Here is a 20,808-nt window from a genome sequence, read left to right as displayed (position 1 = left end):
TTATACATGAATATAAAAATACAACTTCAACAATTAAGCCAAAATTGTTACTGGCCATTTTTTACAAAACATTTTGAAATTATCTTAATATTTATTTCACTTTATCAACAACACCATCTTGAATTAGAAGCATCCGACCTTGCATCCGACTTTCCTAAGAATTTCGATGAATGAAAGATCCAATCCAAAATATTATGGACCGTTTCTTGCAAAAGGTGGACGCGTATTTGTTGCTAGGTACAGTTTTCCAAAAGACCTGAAATACACAAAAATATTCATTTCATTATGCGCAAAACTACGAAACATTTTAAAATAAAGCACTGCACAATGGATTTAAATAACAATGCCCATAATTATTTAGCTCAATATTTCGAACATTTTGCCGAAAGCGTTTCACTGCCGGCTACAATTATAACAGAGCATTTAAATGTAAAATGTATTTATCCAAGAGGAAATTTCAAACTGAAACAAAAGTAAAAACAAATCCTTTGTAACTAAACATTTACTTGCAACCCTAAGTCAGTTTTATTATCGAGACAAGTGAATTCATGATCCGTACGTGCTTTATGCGTGGTCGTAAAGCGACCGCAAATATTGACCTAGCCAGTGTTATGGCCTATGGGTCTGTCTACAAATGCAATCAGTGTGAGCAATCAACGTTATGTGATAATAGAACGCAGTAATTATTATTTATTCAATACTCATAAAGTTAACATAGGTAACAGTAATAATAAAAGAACATGGAAACAATATGATTCTCTGGATACCTGAATTTACAATAATTTAGAACAACAGATAAGAACAAATTGAATTTATTGCAGGACATCCTTAAAGCTCACAAGAAACAGTTACTTACATATCATATTTTATATCTAATGTAATGAACATTTCAAGAATACACAATAGACGTTTCTATCAGTAAGATCAAATGCAAATTCTATTGAACAACCTGCCTCTGTTCGTACAGCATTATAAACAACCAATATACCCAGCAAAAGCTCATTCTACTTTCAGTCTAATCTTAAAAGGATAAACAACTACTACTTACGATGGCTGCGCCTGGTATCCCATATAGCCATCAATAGAGAACCCACAAGAGGAGGAATCGTTCCTCCACTCGTTACAAACGGTTGCGGGGAATCCCCAGGGATTGTGTAAGGATTCCGCGAAAAGCCGCCACGCACGGTTGTGGCTGCAACCATCTGCGGAAATTGATGGTGTTTTTATAGCTTATGTTAACATATCTATAAGACTTTTTCGTAGTATTTGAACAACGTAGCCAAAATGCATTAGACCTGACTGTATGTTGTGTCCTAATGTAGGCAAATTACGAGAATGAAAATAATTAAATTGGCTTTGAATTAAAAGATTTGCCTTGTAAAATATTCGAAAGAATTGCTTAAGTGTTGTTAGAAATGGTATTATCTACGACTAAATTAAATTATTATCTTACACTAAATGGAACCATTAATATTTATATTAACGTAATAATATATTCTTGTTTTACTCTCTTCATAACGAAAGGAAAACGAAGTGGAACTTATCTTAAATTATAACAAGTTCACGAAAGCTCGGACCATATCATGTTTGTATCAGACTAAATAAAAGAGTAGATACAAAACTACTTTATCTCTGAAACTAACCTATTTCCCGTGTGAATCGAAGCGGAAATAAGGGGAGCATTGCATTGGATAGTTTTAAAAACAACCTCAGAAACAGTATTTGATAACCATTTGCAAATATTTTTAATACACTACAGTTTACACAATAAATTATAAAGAATACACTGCTGTGATTTAATTAAACATAGTAAACTGTTTAACGAACAAAATGCAGCAGGTACTTTATATCCTTTGTTGTCGTTACTAGCTGACATTATATTCTTATAATTTATAACCTACATTATGATCATTCAAAATTATGATCAGAATCTACCAAAACACAGCTAAAGGTCTTCAATTTCCGCCCCTAGCCCCATGAGGGCCATTCGTTTACAAAGCTATGAGTTAAAGCCCTACTTTATCAGTCCGGATAACCCAATACGATATTGACATTTGGACGATCAATTTTTGGAAACGGGCCAAGTGAGGGGACCTGCATTTCATGTCCAAACACGTGACGTAATAGAGGCCTGCTTCTGCCTGTTATTGGATTTTGGTGTTTGTTTTTTTGGTAAAGAATTCCTCTCGAGAATATTCAGTAATAATATATTCTTGAGAGTCTGATGGTAAAATGTACTACTACTGAGATAAAATACACTCGCACTAATTATTTTTATTTCAAAATGTTATACTCATTGAGAATGATTATTCTATTTTATTAACGTTTCTCTACTTTTAAATAAACATATGACATTTAAAATAAAGAAACATACATAATTTAAACGTGATTTAAATCTTTCGAAAAATCATGTAGCTATGTATGTATTAATAATAAATAGTTTACGTAAATAGTATGTTATATCATATTCAAAACATTATAATAACATTGTAGTTACTTTAAAATATATTTAAATCATATAATAAACTTTACGTAAAACGTGCAAATGTTTTCCTTGTAGATTTATTAGTGCATTAGCTCTTCTCACGTACCTAGTTTTAATATTTTAATCCCTGCAAAGCTGAAAATATGATAATCAGTATGAAACACGCTTCCCTAGTCTTATATACAGCGCTGGCGTGGGCGAAGACAAGTATTAACCTTTTCATGAATCATGAGAATTAAATAAAATTATCCTATTATAATGGTTATGCATCGGATTATTTGAATGATTATTCGTACAAAAAGTACTTTATTTTATTAGTATTATAGCGGAAAAGAAACGGCTATTTTTAATCATAAGAAGCTTTATTCCCTACTTCAATCTCAGAGTCTGATAAGATTGAAATCGGATATGACAGGATCGCGGTACGAGGGTTCTACCCCATGAATTTTTTATTTAATAACCTTTTTTTTATTTCTGTCTTTCCAGTGAGGTATATTTTGATACATTAAAATTATGAATCTACCAAGCTTAATAAAGATCGTATCTTGTGAGCATTTACATATTCCCAATATTACAACTAACTTCTTAATATGGCATTGAAACTGTTTCCCAATGTTATAATATTGGGTACATCTCCCCATATTGTATAAATAATAAGATAGGATGTCCACGTAAAATAACAAAAAAAAAAAAGTGTGATAAAACCAAGTAAAAGTTTCGTTCATATAGATTCAATTATGAGTACTAGGTACATATATTATATTTAAATTATAATAATTATCATGCCAACCCTACATTAATGCGATAGGTGTTCGCTCTCCACTTCAGCGAGAAGCTAATGAAACCAATTTCTTGTTCAAGCCTTCACCTTTCGAAATTAGGTTCGCGGTAAATCAAATTGTTCACACCAAGGCAGCATCAGGTAATTGGGTGAATTCTAATTGACTCAAGTATGGCATCAAAGAAAATGTGTTTATGTTTATCTATATTATGTATCTTGTTACTTTCCGTAACACAAAATTTGTTTAGTTTCGGAAATGATGTTCTATTTTGTTGTTGAATATGGAAAATAGTGAAGTTTTTAACGAATTAATTAGTTAAAAACCAACGTAAACACTTCGTATACGAGTGCTTTTAAAAGCGATGAATGCTGCACACTCCATATTTTAAACCTTTGAATATTTCCAAAACATAAAAAAAACTGCAAACTGCAGCAAAACATGGCTACCGAATGAGCTAATTAACGTGATTACTAATTAATTAAAAACAATGAAAGCGCACCGCAATCTCATAATAACGTTCAGTGTAACCGCGGTGGTAATTACTCCCCAACCCTCTGCAGCATCCGTGACGTCACAGCATCGATCGCTCCCGAAAGGGTCGCAAATTCATTGTTCCGTTCCGACAATGAAGGCCAACGCTTTGTACATTTTTTACGTCTTTTGATAACCCTTAAAGCTCGGATTCTACTTAATTTGGGACACGGCCAGATAAAAAAAAGTATTATTAGGGTTGTCGCAGTGCCTTTGCATTATGTAACAGCTCTTGTTTTAAGAGTTGCAATCATGTATTCATTAGAGCAGAGGTTAAAAACGCTGTTTGTGTGGAATATTTGTTTATTTTAAAATTTTAATCATTTATTCTTATGAATTAATATAAAATATGAAGTTGCAAAAAATATAAATGTATACATATTCCATATCTTCATTAGAATCAGTAACGACGTTCTTAATTAGAAAATACTTGAATTGCTTTCTAGAATGAATTGATGCAGTAGGTATTTCGCTGCTTCATTCAATTCTATGAACATGAATTAATTGGAAAATCGTCTGCATTTTCGATCCAATATTTGAAAGGCAGGGATTCTTTTCACCACTTTATTTAAGGTACAGCTAGAAAATTTATCAAATTTTTAAATATACTAACAGTGCCCGCGATATAATCCAGAGCCAATAGAAAATATTTCTATAGCATACAGGTTATTCTGGTATATAATCAACATCACTGTCAAGTATCAACAAAATCCGTTGCGTGGCTTTCGTGAGAAAGAGAAAAAGCCAAAAAGAAAAAAAAGGACACTAAATCCACCCTAAAAATTTTTCACGATTATCACATTAGTAAAAGAAGATAAAAGCACATAAAACTCACAAACAAAATTAAACTGCCTGTTCCTAATTAGTTCGTCAAACCAGCACCCCGGTTGTATCCATTCCCCAGGGTTAGGATAGAAGTCTACATGACCAATCGCTTGAGGGAAACCAAAGACTCCCGGGTTCGTGTGTATCACGTCTACGAATGTTGCATCATCTTTGGTGAGGTGGCCCTCGGTGTCATATAGGCTATAGCCGGGATAGGCTGGGTCTAGACCTGTATAAAAACAAATTAGGTAAGTATGTAATAAAAAATTTGACTACAAGGAAAATTTTATTATTTAATAAATTGCGATATAAATAACTGAAAAATGAAATATTAAGGATCAAGTAGGTACATATATAAGTTGGTCAAATAAATAGACAAAAAAAATTACAATACAAGGCTTAATAAGTAAGCTTTTCATAATTTGATAAAACGAATCTAAACCAATATTCAATTGCCAGTTTGTTTTGAATTATGGATTTGAATATCGTAATTACTGATGCGTGTTACCACAATTATATTATATTGTTCTCAAAATTATGAATCATCGCTGAACTCATAATCCAAGCTTATAATCCAAATCAAAATATGTTTAAATTGCACGCCTATTTATGAACAATATAGCACAATTATTTTTTCTATAATAATATACGTACCAGTAATCCTCCCCAGCATTAAGCCTCTTTGTTTCAATTCTTTCCCCGTAAATCCAGCCGCTTCAGCGCCTAAAGAGAATCCTATAATATGTATAGTACTAGATGGAGTTCCATGAGACTCTAGATATTGGACGAAATCAGCAAGCCTAGTAGCCACATACCTTGTATTTTCAACTGCCGATACGTACCTGAAAATGTACTCTATTACCTATAAATAAGGTACAAAATAGTAGAGCTAGAAAACGATTTAATACCATTAATAATTCTACACGATCACTACACGATAAACGTATAATTTCATAGAACTTTCATAAAGGTTCCCAAAACATTCGTTATGAACAAAGGTATTGGGATTCGGGAAACGTATCGAATACGTGACATTTCGGCGCTTATAATGGCAAAAATAGTATTAATATTTATTGTAACCTAAAATAGTTACGTACCTACCTATTTATGACTATTATAGAAATGTTAATACTAGTTGATATTTTTATCTAAGTACCTACTAATTCACGTGACTTCTTTTATCAACCTCGTAAAGTTGAAATCATGAAATAGTTAGCAGTTTATACAAATAGCTGACAAGTTTTGATAAATATGTTCCTACAGCTAGCTATATGCTGTAGTGCTCAAAAATTTAAAAAATTATAGGAAGAGTGAGTGATTCTTTAATCATTGATTTGTAATAATTGTTTATTATTTAAATAAATTTAATAGAATACCAACTTAAGAACTTACCAAGGAAATGCGACAAGACGGGACCAGTCCACGCTTATAAAATTGTAGTTGCCAGTGCTTAAAAATGCTAAAAAGAAAATATACAATTTTTTGGCTTTGTATAAGTAAAACAATACTTTTAGGATATGGTTGGTTATAAACATCTAGAAAAGTATATTAAGTTTCCTATTTTGTGATTTAGTCCAAACTGAAGGTCTGTCAAAGGTCAATGGAGCGAAGTATACTGGGTGTTAAATTAACAGATCGTGTTAATTTAACACCCAGAAAGGCCGCTTCGCTGAAATGGAGTTGGGCAGGGCACATAAGTCGCATGCCGGACGAACTGTGGGCCAAGATAACGAATTTGTGTAGCCCAGGAACGGATAGAAGGCGTCGCGACAGGCCGAAGAAGAGTTGGAAAAGTTCATCTCAGAACTTGACCAATTTAAAAATGACTGGTTTTCATTAGGACAAGACCGCGATTCATGGAAGCGCCTTCGAGAGGCCTTTGCCCAGCATTGGGACACGACAGGCTAATACAATAAAATACAATTTTGTGACTTCTTGCTAAACTTTTGCTACGTCACCTTAGTTTGACTAAATTTGACGAAATTCTCGTTCTCTTAGTTTAGTAACTACTTTCTAACATCATATTTATTATTAATTTATTATAATATGTATTGATGATAGGTTCTACCTACCTATTAAGTAAGTAATGCTTCTGATATATTTAAGATATATTTTCACTTAATATAATATACCTACTAAGTAGTTATGCGGTTACTAAGGACGCAAAATATTTTTTAAAATATAATACTGAAATGTAACATTCATTGTATTCATATTCCTGCTAGTATAAAAGCGCATCCAGAAAATGTCACATAAAAATTGTGTCGGAAGTGATGACGTCATTACCACGGATAGCTGCAGGCGATGTGACCTTTTATTTTACTTTTTTCTATTTAGACTGCAAAATAATCCATTTTAATATTTCTTTTTTTAGTTGTGAAGTATTTTATTAGAAACATCTTGATAACTCGATGTTTGCTTGTTATGGCTCTTCAGTTTTTTAAGATCAATTTATATTAAGCACTCTTTAGCTAAAGAGTCAGGCTGAAGCTGGTCATCAACTTTAGATGGAACCAAGAAATGTTTACACACACAATATTTGCAACTTAATTGTGAATGACGATTTTTAGTGGTGTCTGTTCTTTTGCTTTTCGATATTTAAACTTAAGTATATGTTTTAAATCTAATTAAAGCATTATAAAATTGACTTACCATTCTTTAAAGTCACAGTACTAACACCAGTGGGGGCTTCGGAAAATCCAAATAAATAAATAACTGTGGGATAGCTTGTGTTGTATCTCGTACGTAATATTGAATTACTATCGTCTATTTTGATTAGTTCCGGTGTATGCAAATATGGCCTAAAAAGTTTTTCAAAAGTTAGTAATAATTCAAATTGAAAAATACACGTATTATAACTACACAAAAATGTATAACTACCTAACGTGATATAATCATCCTACGACATCCCAAAACAACAACATCGAAGGAAAACATTGAATTAAATAATTTACTAATGATAAAAAAAATCAAATTCCTGACCTATATTTATTCCAAATGTACATTTCTTAGTAAATAATTATATTCGTTTTTTATATATTATATTTATCATACAACTAATTACCTACTAATGATTCGTAAATGAATCGTTCATTGATAATTTACAAATCAATGGAATTTAAGCAATTTAAATTATCAATTCTAAAATATTTCGTATTTATTCGTCATTGTTCCTATAATCTTCCATCTATATAGATAATTATCATAATACAACAAACTACATAACACTTTTATTGTAAGGTTTCATTATCATAAACTGTAAAAAGAATGTAACCTCTGTATAAATCACAATACAAATTGAATACAAATGGTTCGCATTATGTGTAGCGAAGGCTTTGAGTTATTGTGATGAATGATGCAGTGTCCTTCACATGACTTTGCAGAACAGATTGCGAGAACTTTGAATCCATGCACAGATTATTTTGAGACTTCTCGAAATATACATCCTCTATGAATATAAATCGCTAGGAAAACTTTTTCTTCGATTATTTTTAATTATTATTTTTAAATATTACTTAAAGTAGGTAGCTTTTTAATGGTTTGAAAAACAAAACATACGAGTTAACTAACTTTTGTCACTATCGAATTTAATAATATTATAGGCAACAGATCACCATGATATTACAAAATATCATCAAATAATAACAAAAACGTTCGCAATCTTTACTAAAATATAAAAAATGTACAAACGTGAGTTGTTGTGTTTACCTTGTAAAAAGCCTGTATTTTATATCATTGCGGTCATTTCTCGGACAGCAGTCTGTGCAATCCCCAATGGGCGCTGGCATGAAACATACCTGCACTGCGCCTGAAATTATAAACATATTTTTCAATTCAGTTTGCATTTTGTCACGTTATTCGTTATATTACTTTAAAATATATTAGCGCATGTAAGCTAAATTCACGAGTCGATTATAGCAAAGTTTTAAATATCGAATGCCCTTCCCGCCTTTATACAAAAAAATGCAATGTTTTTTTTTTCAGCCAGTTGTTGCGAAAGCTACCAAGGAGGTCCTTTACATAATAACACAATAATAATAAATACCGATCCCCATTTCCGAATTTTGCTCAAATAGAAAGCAATGTTGCCCTAAATCCTATTAACGTTTTTCCCAACATGTGTAGTATTTTCAATGCCATATCCACGCGCGGTATCACATTACGCTTGACTTCCATTGCATGTTAAGGTTACAATAAAAGCCTATTTGATCTCGACCTTACTATTGAACTAATGTCGATTATCAGTTTACACACATTTAGTTTATGGGTTTACACACGTGGATATATTCAATTTTCATCATTGATAAATATTTTAATTTTCGATGACTATTAATAGTTTTTTGCATAATACTGTGCTCTTATTTACAGACAACTAAATCGTAAATGTTAGGTATTGCAGTTAATAATATTTATTAGGTATATAACAAACTAGTCATTACCATTTTAGCGCAACAAATGGTGTTGCATTACAATAAATGACAATACTAGAAAATAATTACCGATTACACGATACCTTATTAAATGCCAAACAATTAATACCTAGCAAAGATTCAATCTAGCAACATTATTACGAGTATCATGTTGTACAATGCAAATAATTCTATAAAATTAAAAAAAAATATTTTGCAACTATTTTTTTTTTTGCTATTAGGATTCGATTCGATTCTAAATATAATATTGAAATGCTTACAAAATAAAAACAGCACTTTTAATAAGCATCATATCATAGCTTAAAATATGGTCCTGGTCCTGTCTTTAGTTTATTGTCAGATCTTTTCCTTCTTCTCACCAATCCCCGAAACAGCTGTAGTGATTTTGATTGGACTTTCACCAGCCGTTGATTTGTGAGATTAACTTATTTCAATAAACAATAGTACATTCCAATTGACAAATACCCGTAAGTTATTATCGTTTAACTTTATCACCTATTCAATTTATTTATTGTATAATATAAATTATAAAATAAAATAAATTTGATAGTTACCACATTTAACTACAAAATTATAACATACAAGGTGTATACTGTATAATATTATGTCTTGACTAGCTGCGCTCCGCGGTTTCACCCGCGTGGCTTCTCTTCTGTTGGTCTTATCGTGATGATATTATATGTATAGCCTATAGCCTTCCTCGATAAATGGGCTATCTAACACCGAAATAATTTTTCAAATCGGACCAGTTCCTGAGATAAGCGCGTTCAAACAAACAAACTCTTCAGCTTTACAATGTTAGATAAGTATAGATAAAAAGACCAGGAGAACGTTTATTATGCAAGGGTTTGTTTTGAAGAAAATAACGCCATACGGTTAGGGCTCTATCACGTTTTATCGAAAGTGCCAGTTTTTTTGGAACGGAGCACGGAAGCTCGTCAGTTTTATTAATAACTAGCGGTCCGCCCCGGCTTCGCCCGTGGTACATATTTACGTTTTCTCTACATAAAAACCATCCTCGTACTTCAAGGAATATAATAAAAAAAGAATTATCGAAATAGGTTCAGCCGTTCTCGAGTTATGCGCTTACCAACACATTTTGCGATTCATTTTTATATATAAGAAGATAATATGATGACGTCTGTTATATCATTATATTTTAAAGTTCTTCATAACTTTCAATTTTTCTTTCAAATGAGTTATGTCCCTAAAGTAAAACCAAACATGAAGGTATGTATTTCCAAATGCATTAAATTTAACTTTTTCCTAAAAAGCTTCGTAATAATATGATGACTACGAAACATTAAGTTGTATTTTAAGGAATTAAGGAACATTTCAAATATATCTCCATTTCTATAAATAGGTAGGTACCTATTCTATTAAAATTCGAATTAAATAAAACGACTCACCAATAAACACGGACATAAGTTTGCACATAGAGTTACTGATCAACATGTTGACGCCAATATTTACTCTTCGATAAATAAATTTACCAGAAAACTGGAAAGAAAACACGACGAAAACGTTTGCATTTTCTTTAACGAACCCGCTGGATTTTCACACAATGTACACCACACAATGCTTCGGCACTCGTTAAAAACTTTTATAGAGCATTTCGATTAACCGAGCTCAACTTGCGTTCACTGGTGTATAAAAAAAGGAAGAAAATCAGCTACACGAAGCCACAGAATATACACGTAGATACGAAATATAGGCAGGTGCTATGAAAATATGCTATCGCCGCAACGGTACCCTACAAACTGCTGACTTAACGTCACAATAGAAAATTATGCAATTGTTCTTATAAATTTTTTCTTAGCGATAAAGGTAAAGGTTGGTCGAAATTGGGCTTTGTCGAATTGATTGCGAGTTGCGGCCGCCATCAGACGGAATTGCGGAAACAATGTCTGTTTTGCAATCATTTTGTTATGTTTTTATGGTAGCTTTATCAAAATATCCTGAGCAATTTCAGTAAGTAGATGATTGAATAAAACACGCTATGAATAATATGATAATTTACATAATGTTCACATGCACTCAATGTCGTATTTTTAAAGTTAAAATGGAACATAATTTTTCTATTTGTTGTATGAATATAATCTGCAATGATAGTTTTGTGTAATATCACTACATAGTATAAAACAAAGTCGCTTTCCCTGTCCCTATGTCCCTATGTCCCTATGTCCCTTTGTACGCTTAAATCTTTGAAACTACGCAACGGATTTTGATGCGGTTTTTTTTAATAGATAGAGTGATTCAAGAGGAAGGTTTATATGTATAATAAGATCCATTAAGTAGTGGAGAAGTACTGTTATTTTTGAGGTTTCTAATGTGATGTCGTAAAAAATTACATTTATTCCGCTTACATTGCAAACGCAGGCTGAACCCTACGAGTTTTATCAAAATAATGTACTAAGTATTATACACATTGAAAAGATCTACAGAAAAGTCCGCGATGGTATATGTCTATCTCTTATGGATAACCCACAATAACTTTTTTTTGTCATTTACTTTTTACGACAAATAATGGCTAATTTTCGAAGCGATTTTAACCAATACAGCATTAATCCTTAACCAATTAAATACCATGGATACATTGTTCATTTAATATAGATCTATATGGCCCTTTACACCGTATGATTTAAGTGAATATTTTCGAAGATATTACAGATTTAAAAATTGCGGGACGTAGCGTTTGCGGCCGCCCGGCTATGTATTTTATACCCGTGCGATGCCGGAGCGGGCTAAATTTTTATACCTATACAACGTTCACAATTTTTCTGTAGTGTATTTAGTAGCATTGCACCCGTGCGAAGCCGGGGCGGGTCGCTAGTTGTATGATAAAACAAAAATGTGAAATAGTAGCGATTTTTTTAAGAATACAACAAAAACTGATAATATATAATTCATGTTAGGTATATTCTCTTCAAGGGCTAATACTTAAGTATATTTTATATTTTGGTCACGTTTTTTAAACAAACATACAAAATTATTTTTTTGAAATTGAAATTAATTTGTAGTTTTTATCCGCAAAATTACATAAATATCAAAAATCTAATTTTAAACAGAATATACGGCAAAATAATTAATTTCAAACCATATTATTCCTAGAATCAAATAAACTAATACATAGGTAGTACCTATGATTCATACAATTCACCTTTACTACAATTATTTAGTCTGACCTACTTATTTCAATAGTATTAACTATTAAGGTTCAAGGCAATAGCTTAAATGATTACGTCGGTCACAGCCTCTAAGCTTATTTAATTAATGGTAAGTGATTAAAACAATGGCCGCGAAAATGCTAAATGACGAATACCTACACTGAGTACTAAGTATTTCTAATATAGCAATAGCAAAGGAAGTTTTACACAAAATTGTAAAAAACATTGCAATTGGAAATTATATCTCTGATTTTTGTTTTATTGAACGATTTTCTAAGCAAGACTTTTTATTTTGCGTCAGTTGAAATAAGGTTGAAATGTAGCACTCTCAACACAGACTCTCAATATTATTATTGTAAACTAGCGGTCCGCCCCGGCTTCGCCCGTGGTACATAATATTTACGTTTTCTCTACATAAGAACCATCCTCGTACTTCAAGGAATATAATAAAAAAAGAATTATCGAAATCGGTTCAGCCGTTCTCAAGTTATGCGCTTACCAACACATTTTGCGATTCATTTTTATATATAAGATTGGTAAACAGTCTACCAAAAAAGTCTCTATTAGATTTTAAAAGTCAATTTTAATTGTTACAGGATAAGTTGCTCAACAAGCTTGAAGAAAACGAGCCTGAGCTAGCCACTTCCCCTGAAGAAGAAGTAAGTTATTTGAATAATTTTATTATGTTAAAATCTTAAGTATAAGAGTTAAACTATCGTAAAATTTATATATGTACATGATACATTGATGAATTAAGGCTAAGAGGAAGACTGATTTATAATGAAGAAATCAAACAAAAAAATATTTCATTTCGTATTCTTGTGTCGAATAATTTATCTGTGCTCCATTTATACAAGGTTTCAAAAAGACTGATTCCTGAAAAATAATATTTTGGTTCCATGTTTAACTGTTTTATGTACCTTTCGTATACGTGGATATATATATTCCCTATTATTGGAATTTTTTGGACATTTATTTAATAACAGAAAATTCTCCAATTCCAGTGTGTAATATGTGTGAACGCAAAAGCGACGATGCAGACCTCCCCCTGCGGCCACCGGGTGGTGTGTCGAAGGTGCTTCGTCAAGACCATCCAGATGGCAGTCAGCCAGCGCTTGCTGCCATTGCGCTGCGTCATCTGCCGGGCCAAGATACTGCGGCTGCGGCAGGCACCGCGCCTGGTGACTAGCAAGAGTTGGCAGGTTTGTCAATAGTTAACGTTTTATTAACGTCTCCCTGCATAATAATTAATAATATACTAGCGGTCCGCCCCGGCTTCGCCCGTGGTACATGTTTACGTTTTCTCTACATAACAACCATCCTCGTACTTCAAGGAATATAATAAAAAAAGAATTATCGAAATCGGTTCAGCCGTTCTCGAGTTATGCGCTTACCAACACATTTTGCGATTCATTTTTATATATAAGATTATCTAACCGTGCTGTAGGTATCGCGCAAGGCTATACGCGTGATAAACAAATTCATATTCAATTTCAACGATGTTATTAAGATGCCATCAACACAGACAAGAGAATTCAATAACAATAGGGACTAAGTTTTAAGTAAAACTCCTGTGAAAAAAAAAGTGATTTCCCCAGCTAATTAAAAGAGTATTGGTCAAAATTATTTTTGTCAAAACTACTTTATTAAAACGATATTACACATACGAGAGAATCCTTTGAATGTAAATATATGAATAACAACCTGGAGACAGGTGCATCTGAGGTAAAAATGTATAAAAATATTTTACAACGCAACAACGTAAAATCAGGTCATGGGGTCTTATTACCGAAACTTCCATAAACCTAATTGAAATTTTAAAAAGATGCCTAAAGTTTTCCATTTTCCTTAAGAGCATTATCCCTTAGGGAAATATTTACTTTGCAAGTATGCACAAATATTTTTAAGACTATTACAACGAAATGGCTATTTTGAAAAGTATAAATTTTGTCTTCGGCAAATCATGAGGAATTTGATTCCTATTTTAATTATTGGTTGTTTGTTTTGATGCATTTTTATTTGTTTTCTAGATATCAAGTGGCAGTAGCAAAGCATGGGGTGTGCCTGGTTCCATATCCTCGTACTCGGTGGGAGCACGCTCCGTTCCCGCCTCCGCTTCGCTTTACTCGGTCACGAGCGGCGAATCTTCCCTATCCGGTAACTATTTAGTTTTGTAGGAGAAAACATAATATGTATATGCAGATTTTATTAAAAAAAAATCTAGAAAAGCCAAAGAAAACTATTTGCAAACGCCAGCATCTTTATATGGCTAAAAAGCGGAAGGAAGATTAGGTACGTGTTATGAAATTAGTAATAATAGATAATTTGCCATGGTTAGAGGCGTCTTATTACTATTTTTCATTGCCGCTATTATAAGACCACATTATTAAAGGCATAGATAGCCCTCACACGAAGAACAAAGTCATAACTCGCCTCGCTGGCCAGATGCATCAGCAGTCACACATATCGTAGAACAATCAATTCTTGCTCATACCATCGTCCGCTCTCAATTCGTCTCCTATCACAGTTAACTTTCCTCACTAAATTCGACTACATAAATTCCAGGCGTGTCTTCCGTATCATCGAACAGCGGCAACGTGAGCGGCTCGTGCTCCACCAAGCTGTGCGGCGGCTCGAAGTGCGGCGGCGCGTGCCTCGGCGCGGTGCCGCGCGTGCCGTCCACCTCCGCGCCGCCGAAGGCGCGGCAACCGGCATCGAATTCGTTACGGCGGTCGCAGCATCATAGCATGAAGGTTGGTTATGTTTAGTAATGTATACGTAACATTTTTCAGTACAAGTAACACTAGACGCTATCTGCATAAACTATATTGGCTATTGTATAGAAATAGACACTCTTTATTTGGTCCTGACATCAAGCATGGAATGTTGGTAACTAGATTACTTTCATTGGTAGAAATTATAATAGCAACAGCCTACAAGTCAATTTCGACTATTATTAAAAAATTAATACCTTGTATTTACATGCAAGGTATCTACCTATTTGTTTTTATTGATCAAAGGATTTCCTAAGATATTATGTGACCATGGCAAAGTTGGTATTCGAATTTAAAAACGGAAATTCAAACGTATCTCCTTGTAAAATGAAATTATTATTAGGTATTTTCATCCTCATAAAAAGATAAAGCAATAAAACGGCATCGTTACGTAAATAATTGGAAAAAAGACGAATTGTAATCATAACATTGTTAAGCACTTTTTCAATACACTCTTAGCGATTAAAAAAAATGCAGAACAAATTGAAACACTTTTTGCGCCTTTTTTTGATGCTACTTATTGCATATTTTCATCGAAAAACGCTGTAAATGTTTTTAATGACTCTAGACCTCGAGCTAAATGCAGATGATAATTTATATTTCGTATAATGGGAACCTTTTAAAAGCCTTTTAATGAAATACTATACCTGAATGTGGTATAACAGATTTTTTTTTTAATTCACTTTTGCACGCCTCATAAGCGAAGCGTTGAGGTGGGTACTACTGTCACTTCGCGCAAAACATCTGATTTTTCAAACTTAAAATGTCTTTATGTATCATACATTGCACTTGTAAGATAATACATACACACACATATTAAGAAAAAACACTATTTTTAACGTTCATGATATTTTTGATGTCATTTTTGTTATTTAAACTAGTTAAAAAACAGTTTAAAAAAGTTCTGTCTTGGACGTCCGTGTGTCTGTATGTGCGGATCCTTTTTCTTGTTAACACGATAGCGACCGAAATACTTTACTAATCGAGTCTTTTTTTTTCTCTTACGCTTGAGTATGCTCAGGAATAGAACCCTTTCATTTTTCAGGGTCTGATTCGATGTGGTTTAATTGTTATTAAATAAACAAAAATAATAATTAATAAATATTTATTTAAAAAAAAATTATGAGGCGTGCACTTTTGGATTTTCCAAATTATTTTATTTTTCTAAGCGTATTTTTGCGTGAAATTCCTATAGCCGAGTATAAATTATTGGAAATCCTTGGTTGTCTGACATATGTTTGAATATTTTTTCAGGCAAGACTACAAGACTATCAAGTCCACAGTTACACTGGAGGGCCAGCAGCAGCGGAAACGTCTGGAAGGCTTCCTCCAATAAGGGAGTTTCAAAGGGAATTCCGCGAAGGGCGCAGGGAAAGTGCTAACTCCGCATCTGCCTCTACTAGAATAAGGTAAAACATAAATATTGTTTTTTTTTAGCTTTACCTTCAATAATCATGTCTTCTTTTTAGTTAGTCATAAGAATTTTAGATTTTATTAATTAAATTAAGACATTTTTTTAGGAAAAATATTTTCGTTAACGTTTGCAATTATTATTAACAGAGCTCTTGTTTGTAGAGAAGAGAATACAAATACCTAAAATTTTACTAGCATACCACTAATATAAATATTTCAACTCATTTTCAGGTGTGCTCAGAAAATAGTTACACAACTAGAAACATCTCCTCAACAAGAAAAACAGCACTTCTTCCGACCCTTAAAACCGTCAAATAAAGATGACCCGCCCAAATCAAGAGATCAAAGCAAAGAGACTGAAAGGAAAAAAGATAACCCCAAAGCAAAGCCCAAAAAAGATGACAAGAAAAAGAAGGAACCGGATGAAAATGCCAAAAATGATAAAGTTAAGAAAGATGAAACGCATGACAACAAGAAGAACGAACTTGCTGAAAAAAAGAAAGAAGAAAAACTAAGATTAAAAGCGGAGAAAGAAGCTAAGAAAGAGGCGAAGCTTCAAGCGAAGGAGGAGGAGAGACAAGCAAAATTATTAGCTAAAGAAGAGGAAAGACAAGCCAAGCTTCTGGCGAAAGAAGAAAAGAAGAAAGCTAAAAAAGAAGCTAAACTCGCAGCACAGGCTGAAAAAGAGAAAAGTAAATAATATATTGTTAAAATTTTTACAACGTAGAAACTCGTAGCCGTCTTTAAATATTAGAATTAAAAAACGTTACTCAGGGATGAAATACAATTATTAATAGTGGAATAGATTTCAAACGTTTAATGATCTTACGATATGTGAAGGTTTAGTTATGTATCTTTAGTTACCTCATTCAGTCTTTAAACGTGACAATATAACAGTGAAAGTATTTTGTTTGAAGAATGCAATAATCGTCTTTTTTAATGTAAGTAGATCTAAAAGTTAATTTCATAAAGAGCAATTTTAAAATAGTCGGAAAACTGCGAAGACTGAAAGAATTCGTTGATAAAGTCATATCGTTTTGTAATTTACGTGTATTTATTAACGATTAAGGGCTTTTATCATTCCAAAAAGGCCTGGTTTATGATTTCTATTAGATCACAATATAAATTTCATATTCAAAAACATTATTTTTTTAAATGAATTCGTTGTAATGGCTTCAAGGAAAAATTTTTATCGTAAGTAATAATTTTTTATTGTTTAAATAAATTTAAATTATAAAATACCTATTTAGGTACTTAATACTTCAGAAACAAAATTGTAAACCAGGCTATACTATTATGTCGATATTGTTTTTTGTCCACTGCCACATTTTGATAGTTAAGGATGTTCGTTAAAAAACGCAGTATCTACGCCTACTTTGATTTAATGAAAGAACTACGCACATTACATAATATTATACGTATATTAATATCGAAAAAAATACCTTTTTGGGTCAGTATTCAGTAAAGGTTTATCATTAACATGTACCTACAACAAAATATAATTTTTGGCCACAGAGACTCACTATAGAGTTAAATACCCTGTATAAGTAGCACTGTCTTATTCAAATTCGCGATGTTATTGCATATTATTAACTACCTATGTATTTACTAAAACATCTTATTTACATTTGTACTTCTTTTTTGTTTAATTAAATAATTACAAAAATATCCTTAACTGTTGAAATTTTTATATCTATCAGATAGAGTTTTAGAAGTCTAGCTAGCTGCAGTCAAGTATTAGATTAATTTTAAATAAATCTATGGCTTATAAACAACAGCTATATTGGCTGATATTAAATAATAAATACTGAATCATATAACAGACAAATTCTTTATGGACCAGATGAACGGTTAAATTCATAAGTAAACAATTTAATTGCCGGACAAAGTCTGTATTTTGATTCAATTTAAATTTATTTTTATTTCTTCATGAATATAATATTTGTAAGAAATGCCTTGTTTTATATATTTCTAGTCTTCAAGCTTTACATACTTACAATTTGTTTTTTTATTCATCCAATGGATAGCAATGTAACAGTGGTATAGATCATATCAGATCATGTTAAGCGTAATTAATATAGATAAGCGTTGACATTTTATTTTATAAGATTTCCATAAATGACAAACTCTATGGTCATTCGTTAGAAAACTCCTGTAAAATAAATAAACAATGTTACCATTTTATTGTATTATTTCCACGTGACCCTATTAAAGTGTTGCAGAAAAGATCCATTACCCTTACTCCTGGGGTTATAATTATGTATTGTGTTAAAAATTGAAATTGGAAGTAGAAAGTATACCTGCTTGTAAAAATGATATGCTTCCCTAACAAAATATATTATTAAAGACCAAATAGAAATCTAGCAATCAGTAATATTTAATACTGACAAAATACAGTGTCTGTTATATTACAAACTACAAAGTGTAAGTTTGATGCTCACTAATTTCCTGCCCAAGGGAAAAATATCTTGTGTCCTATTCAGATGGCAATATTTCACTAGTGTATCTGCATTTATTAAAAAAAAGTTTAATGGAAGTCATGCTACCCTAGTACAATGAATGTCCTTAGTTAGCAATTCAATGGCATTCTTTTCCAATAAAATGAAAATTTACCGATATATAGAACATATAACATTCATAAAAACTTATAGAACGCTAATATGATAAATCATTAAGCTTACTGATTTCTATTAAAAGACAAATGAAGCAAGAAAATGATATTTATTTATCTACAGAGAAATATGTAACAATACACTTGATTACTAAATACACTAACATCCCTCGAAAAGATGCAATACAATGTAAATCTAATCCTTGTAGTTCTGTCCAAGACGTTCGGCCAGTTCGTCACCAGTTTGTTTATTAATACGCAGGTATTTGTTGACCATTGGCCTGTAGTAATAAGCTTGGTAATCTTGCCTCTCCGCCATTTTCTTAAGAATGTCTTTTTCTAGTTTGCGCAGCTTCATTTTCTGAGCCTCTTCGTCGATGTAGTGCATGAACTTTTCATACTCCTGAAATGTTAATAATATGGTTATTATCAAGAATTAATCAAATTGGATAGGAGGCTCGTTCTCTGCCGTAGATATAGGCTGATGATAATGAATCAAGGTGTTAATGATATGTATTATAAATATAGTTTTATTTTTGACTTACATACACTACATTATAATCAATCAGTTTTTTTTAAGAATATTGATTCTTTATTGATGGCAAAGAAAACCATTAACAACATTACAAGAAATGCCCTTTATGATATTATAAACAAAAATACAAAATTCAAGTTATAAATTGCTTATCTTTTCCAAGAACCAAAACCTAATTATAATATGTTTAGTATAAAGGCGTAATAATAAGCATACATTTCCACACTGATATGTTATAAAACATGACAAGGTTTCTGAATCTTATATGGTATATTACTGATGGATAGAATAGATTTGCATTCATATTTTAATGACAACAAAAATAAGCCAGAATCTTACAGAACAGACAGACAATCTCTAAGAAAAGTAAGTGTGTAGTGGGTGTAGTGAAGCATAAAATAAATTAATTGAGTTACTCTTGATTAGGAGCTAGTTGGTTGCTGATAGAGTAAGACATTTAATAACATAAATTATTTATTTTTAAAACATACCTGTTGGGGGCTATTGTGGATGTACCGAGCGATGAATCTCGTAATTGGGTGGCGGTGGTATTCCCAGTGCTTCGGGTTATAGTCACTCGGTATTGGTGTCAGCTGAGCTGGGCCGATGAAGACGTTGGTGTAAAAGATAATTGCACCGACAGGTATGAGTCCAATCATAAAGTAATAATGCAACATGTCCTTGAACTTGTGCCATTGCCACCTATAATTAAAAAAAATCTTTTCATAATTCGCATTTAACCATTTGATAGATTGTTTTTCGTCAATGGTATTGGTTAGATAATCATTTCATACAGTGTTGATCTTACCTCGATGGCTGCATCGCCATGGTTTTGGGACCATGGCCACCACTTAGGCTTTTACCAATAGAAAAGTTTACATTTTGAATTATAACAGGTGCTTTTGCATTATTTTTTATTAAATTAATACCGAAAGATCGGCCCAATGCGCTCCAGGACACCATTTTTGTGATAATAAAAAATGACACTGACGTTTGATAGTGACAATAGGCAATACGGTAGCTTGGTACAGATTAAAAATATAGGATTCTAATAACAATAACTTTGCATTACTCCGTTAGAGAATTTTTTTAATAAATAAATTAATTAAATTCTACATCATGGTAAATATGACGCATTACTTTAATATGTATACATCGCAAAAACAGAAGTACATCGATTTATTAATTTTCCTCCTAACACCCGCGTCAATTCAAATTGCCTAAAAATATCAATCAACAATAAAATATCCTTCCT

General features: G+C 32.2%; 3 protein-coding genes across 3 annotated transcripts in view; 1 reads left to right on the top strand and 2 right to left on the bottom strand.

Moving 5' to 3' along the window:
* The window catches only part of LOC149480940 (uncharacterized), a 51,133-nt gene extending 32,546 nt beyond the window's left edge, over positions 1-18,587 (top strand). Inside the window, exons 3-8 of the mRNA XM_089705964.1 lie at positions 12,817-12,879; positions 13,225-13,422; positions 14,251-14,377; positions 14,786-14,973; positions 16,249-16,403; positions 16,639-18,587. Of these exons, the coding sequence (XP_089562090.1) occupies positions 12,817-12,879; positions 13,225-13,422; positions 14,251-14,377; positions 14,786-14,973; positions 16,249-16,403; positions 16,639-17,107 (1,200 nt within the window). The 3' untranslated portion in view covers positions 17,108-18,587. The remainder of the gene's footprint in view (positions 1-12,816; positions 12,880-13,224; positions 13,423-14,250; positions 14,378-14,785; positions 14,974-16,248; positions 16,404-16,638) is intronic.
* On the bottom strand, positions 82-10,508 carry LOC149480941 (lipase member I). Its single transcript, XM_089706173.1, has 8 exons — positions 10,463-10,508; positions 8,332-8,431; positions 7,276-7,424; positions 6,016-6,082; positions 5,278-5,465; positions 4,634-4,852; positions 1,049-1,202; positions 82-256 (listed from the first exon to the last, which is right to left on the bottom strand). Exons 1-8 carry the CDS (start codon positions 10,506-10,508, stop codon positions 193-195), a joined length of 987 nt encoding a protein of 328 aa, XP_089562299.1. The 3' UTR covers positions 82-192.
* Positions 18,588-19,109: 522 nt separating the features above from the next.
* On the bottom strand, positions 19,110-20,546 carry ND-SGDH (NADH dehydrogenase (ubiquinone) SGDH subunit). Its single transcript, XM_089705700.1, has 3 exons — positions 20,362-20,546; positions 20,045-20,255; positions 19,110-19,421 (listed from the first exon to the last, which is right to left on the bottom strand). Exons 1-3 carry the CDS (start codon positions 20,514-20,516, stop codon positions 19,215-19,217), a joined length of 573 nt encoding a protein of 190 aa, XP_089561826.1. The 5' UTR covers positions 20,517-20,546; the 3' UTR covers positions 19,110-19,214.
* Between the last annotated feature and the right edge of the window lie 262 nt (positions 20,547-20,808).

This window comes from Colias philodice, chromosome 17, assembly GCF_061535455.1.
Source record: "Colias philodice isolate Cphi_HAF_F1 chromosome 17, ilColPhil1 Martin Lab GWU primary, whole genome shotgun sequence".
Classification (NCBI taxonomy): Eukaryota; Metazoa; Arthropoda; class Insecta; order Lepidoptera; family Pieridae; genus Colias; species Colias philodice.
The sequence above is the reverse complement of the archived record's forward strand: the minus strand, read 5'-3'. Positions and strand labels throughout refer to the sequence as shown.

Bases quoted from the DNA above. Each gene is read 5' to 3' on its own strand.
- LOC149480941 (XM_089706173.1), bottom strand. From the start codon at position 10,508: ATGTTGATCAGTAACTCTATGTGCAAACTTATGTCCGTGTTTATTG. The intron at 8,432-10,462 runs GTGAGTCGTTTT...TTATAATTTCAG, and splicing joins ACTTATGTCCGTGTTTATTG to GCGCAGTGCAGGTATGTTTC. The intron at 6,083-7,275 runs GTAAGTCAATTT...TTTTCTTTTTAG, and splicing joins TACTGTGACTTTAAAGAATG to CATTTTTAAGCACTGGCAAC.
- ND-SGDH (XM_089705700.1), bottom strand. From the start codon at position 20,516: ATGGTGTCCTGGAGCGCATTGGGCCGATCTTTCGGTATTAATTTAATA. The intron at 20,256-20,361 runs GTAAGATCAACA...TTTTAATTATAG, and splicing joins ATGGCGATGCAGCCATCGAG to GTGGCAATGGCACAAGTTCA. The intron at 19,422-20,044 runs GTATGTTTTAAA...TTAACATTTCAG, and splicing joins TCCACAATAGCCCCCAACAG to GAGTATGAAAAGTTCATGCA.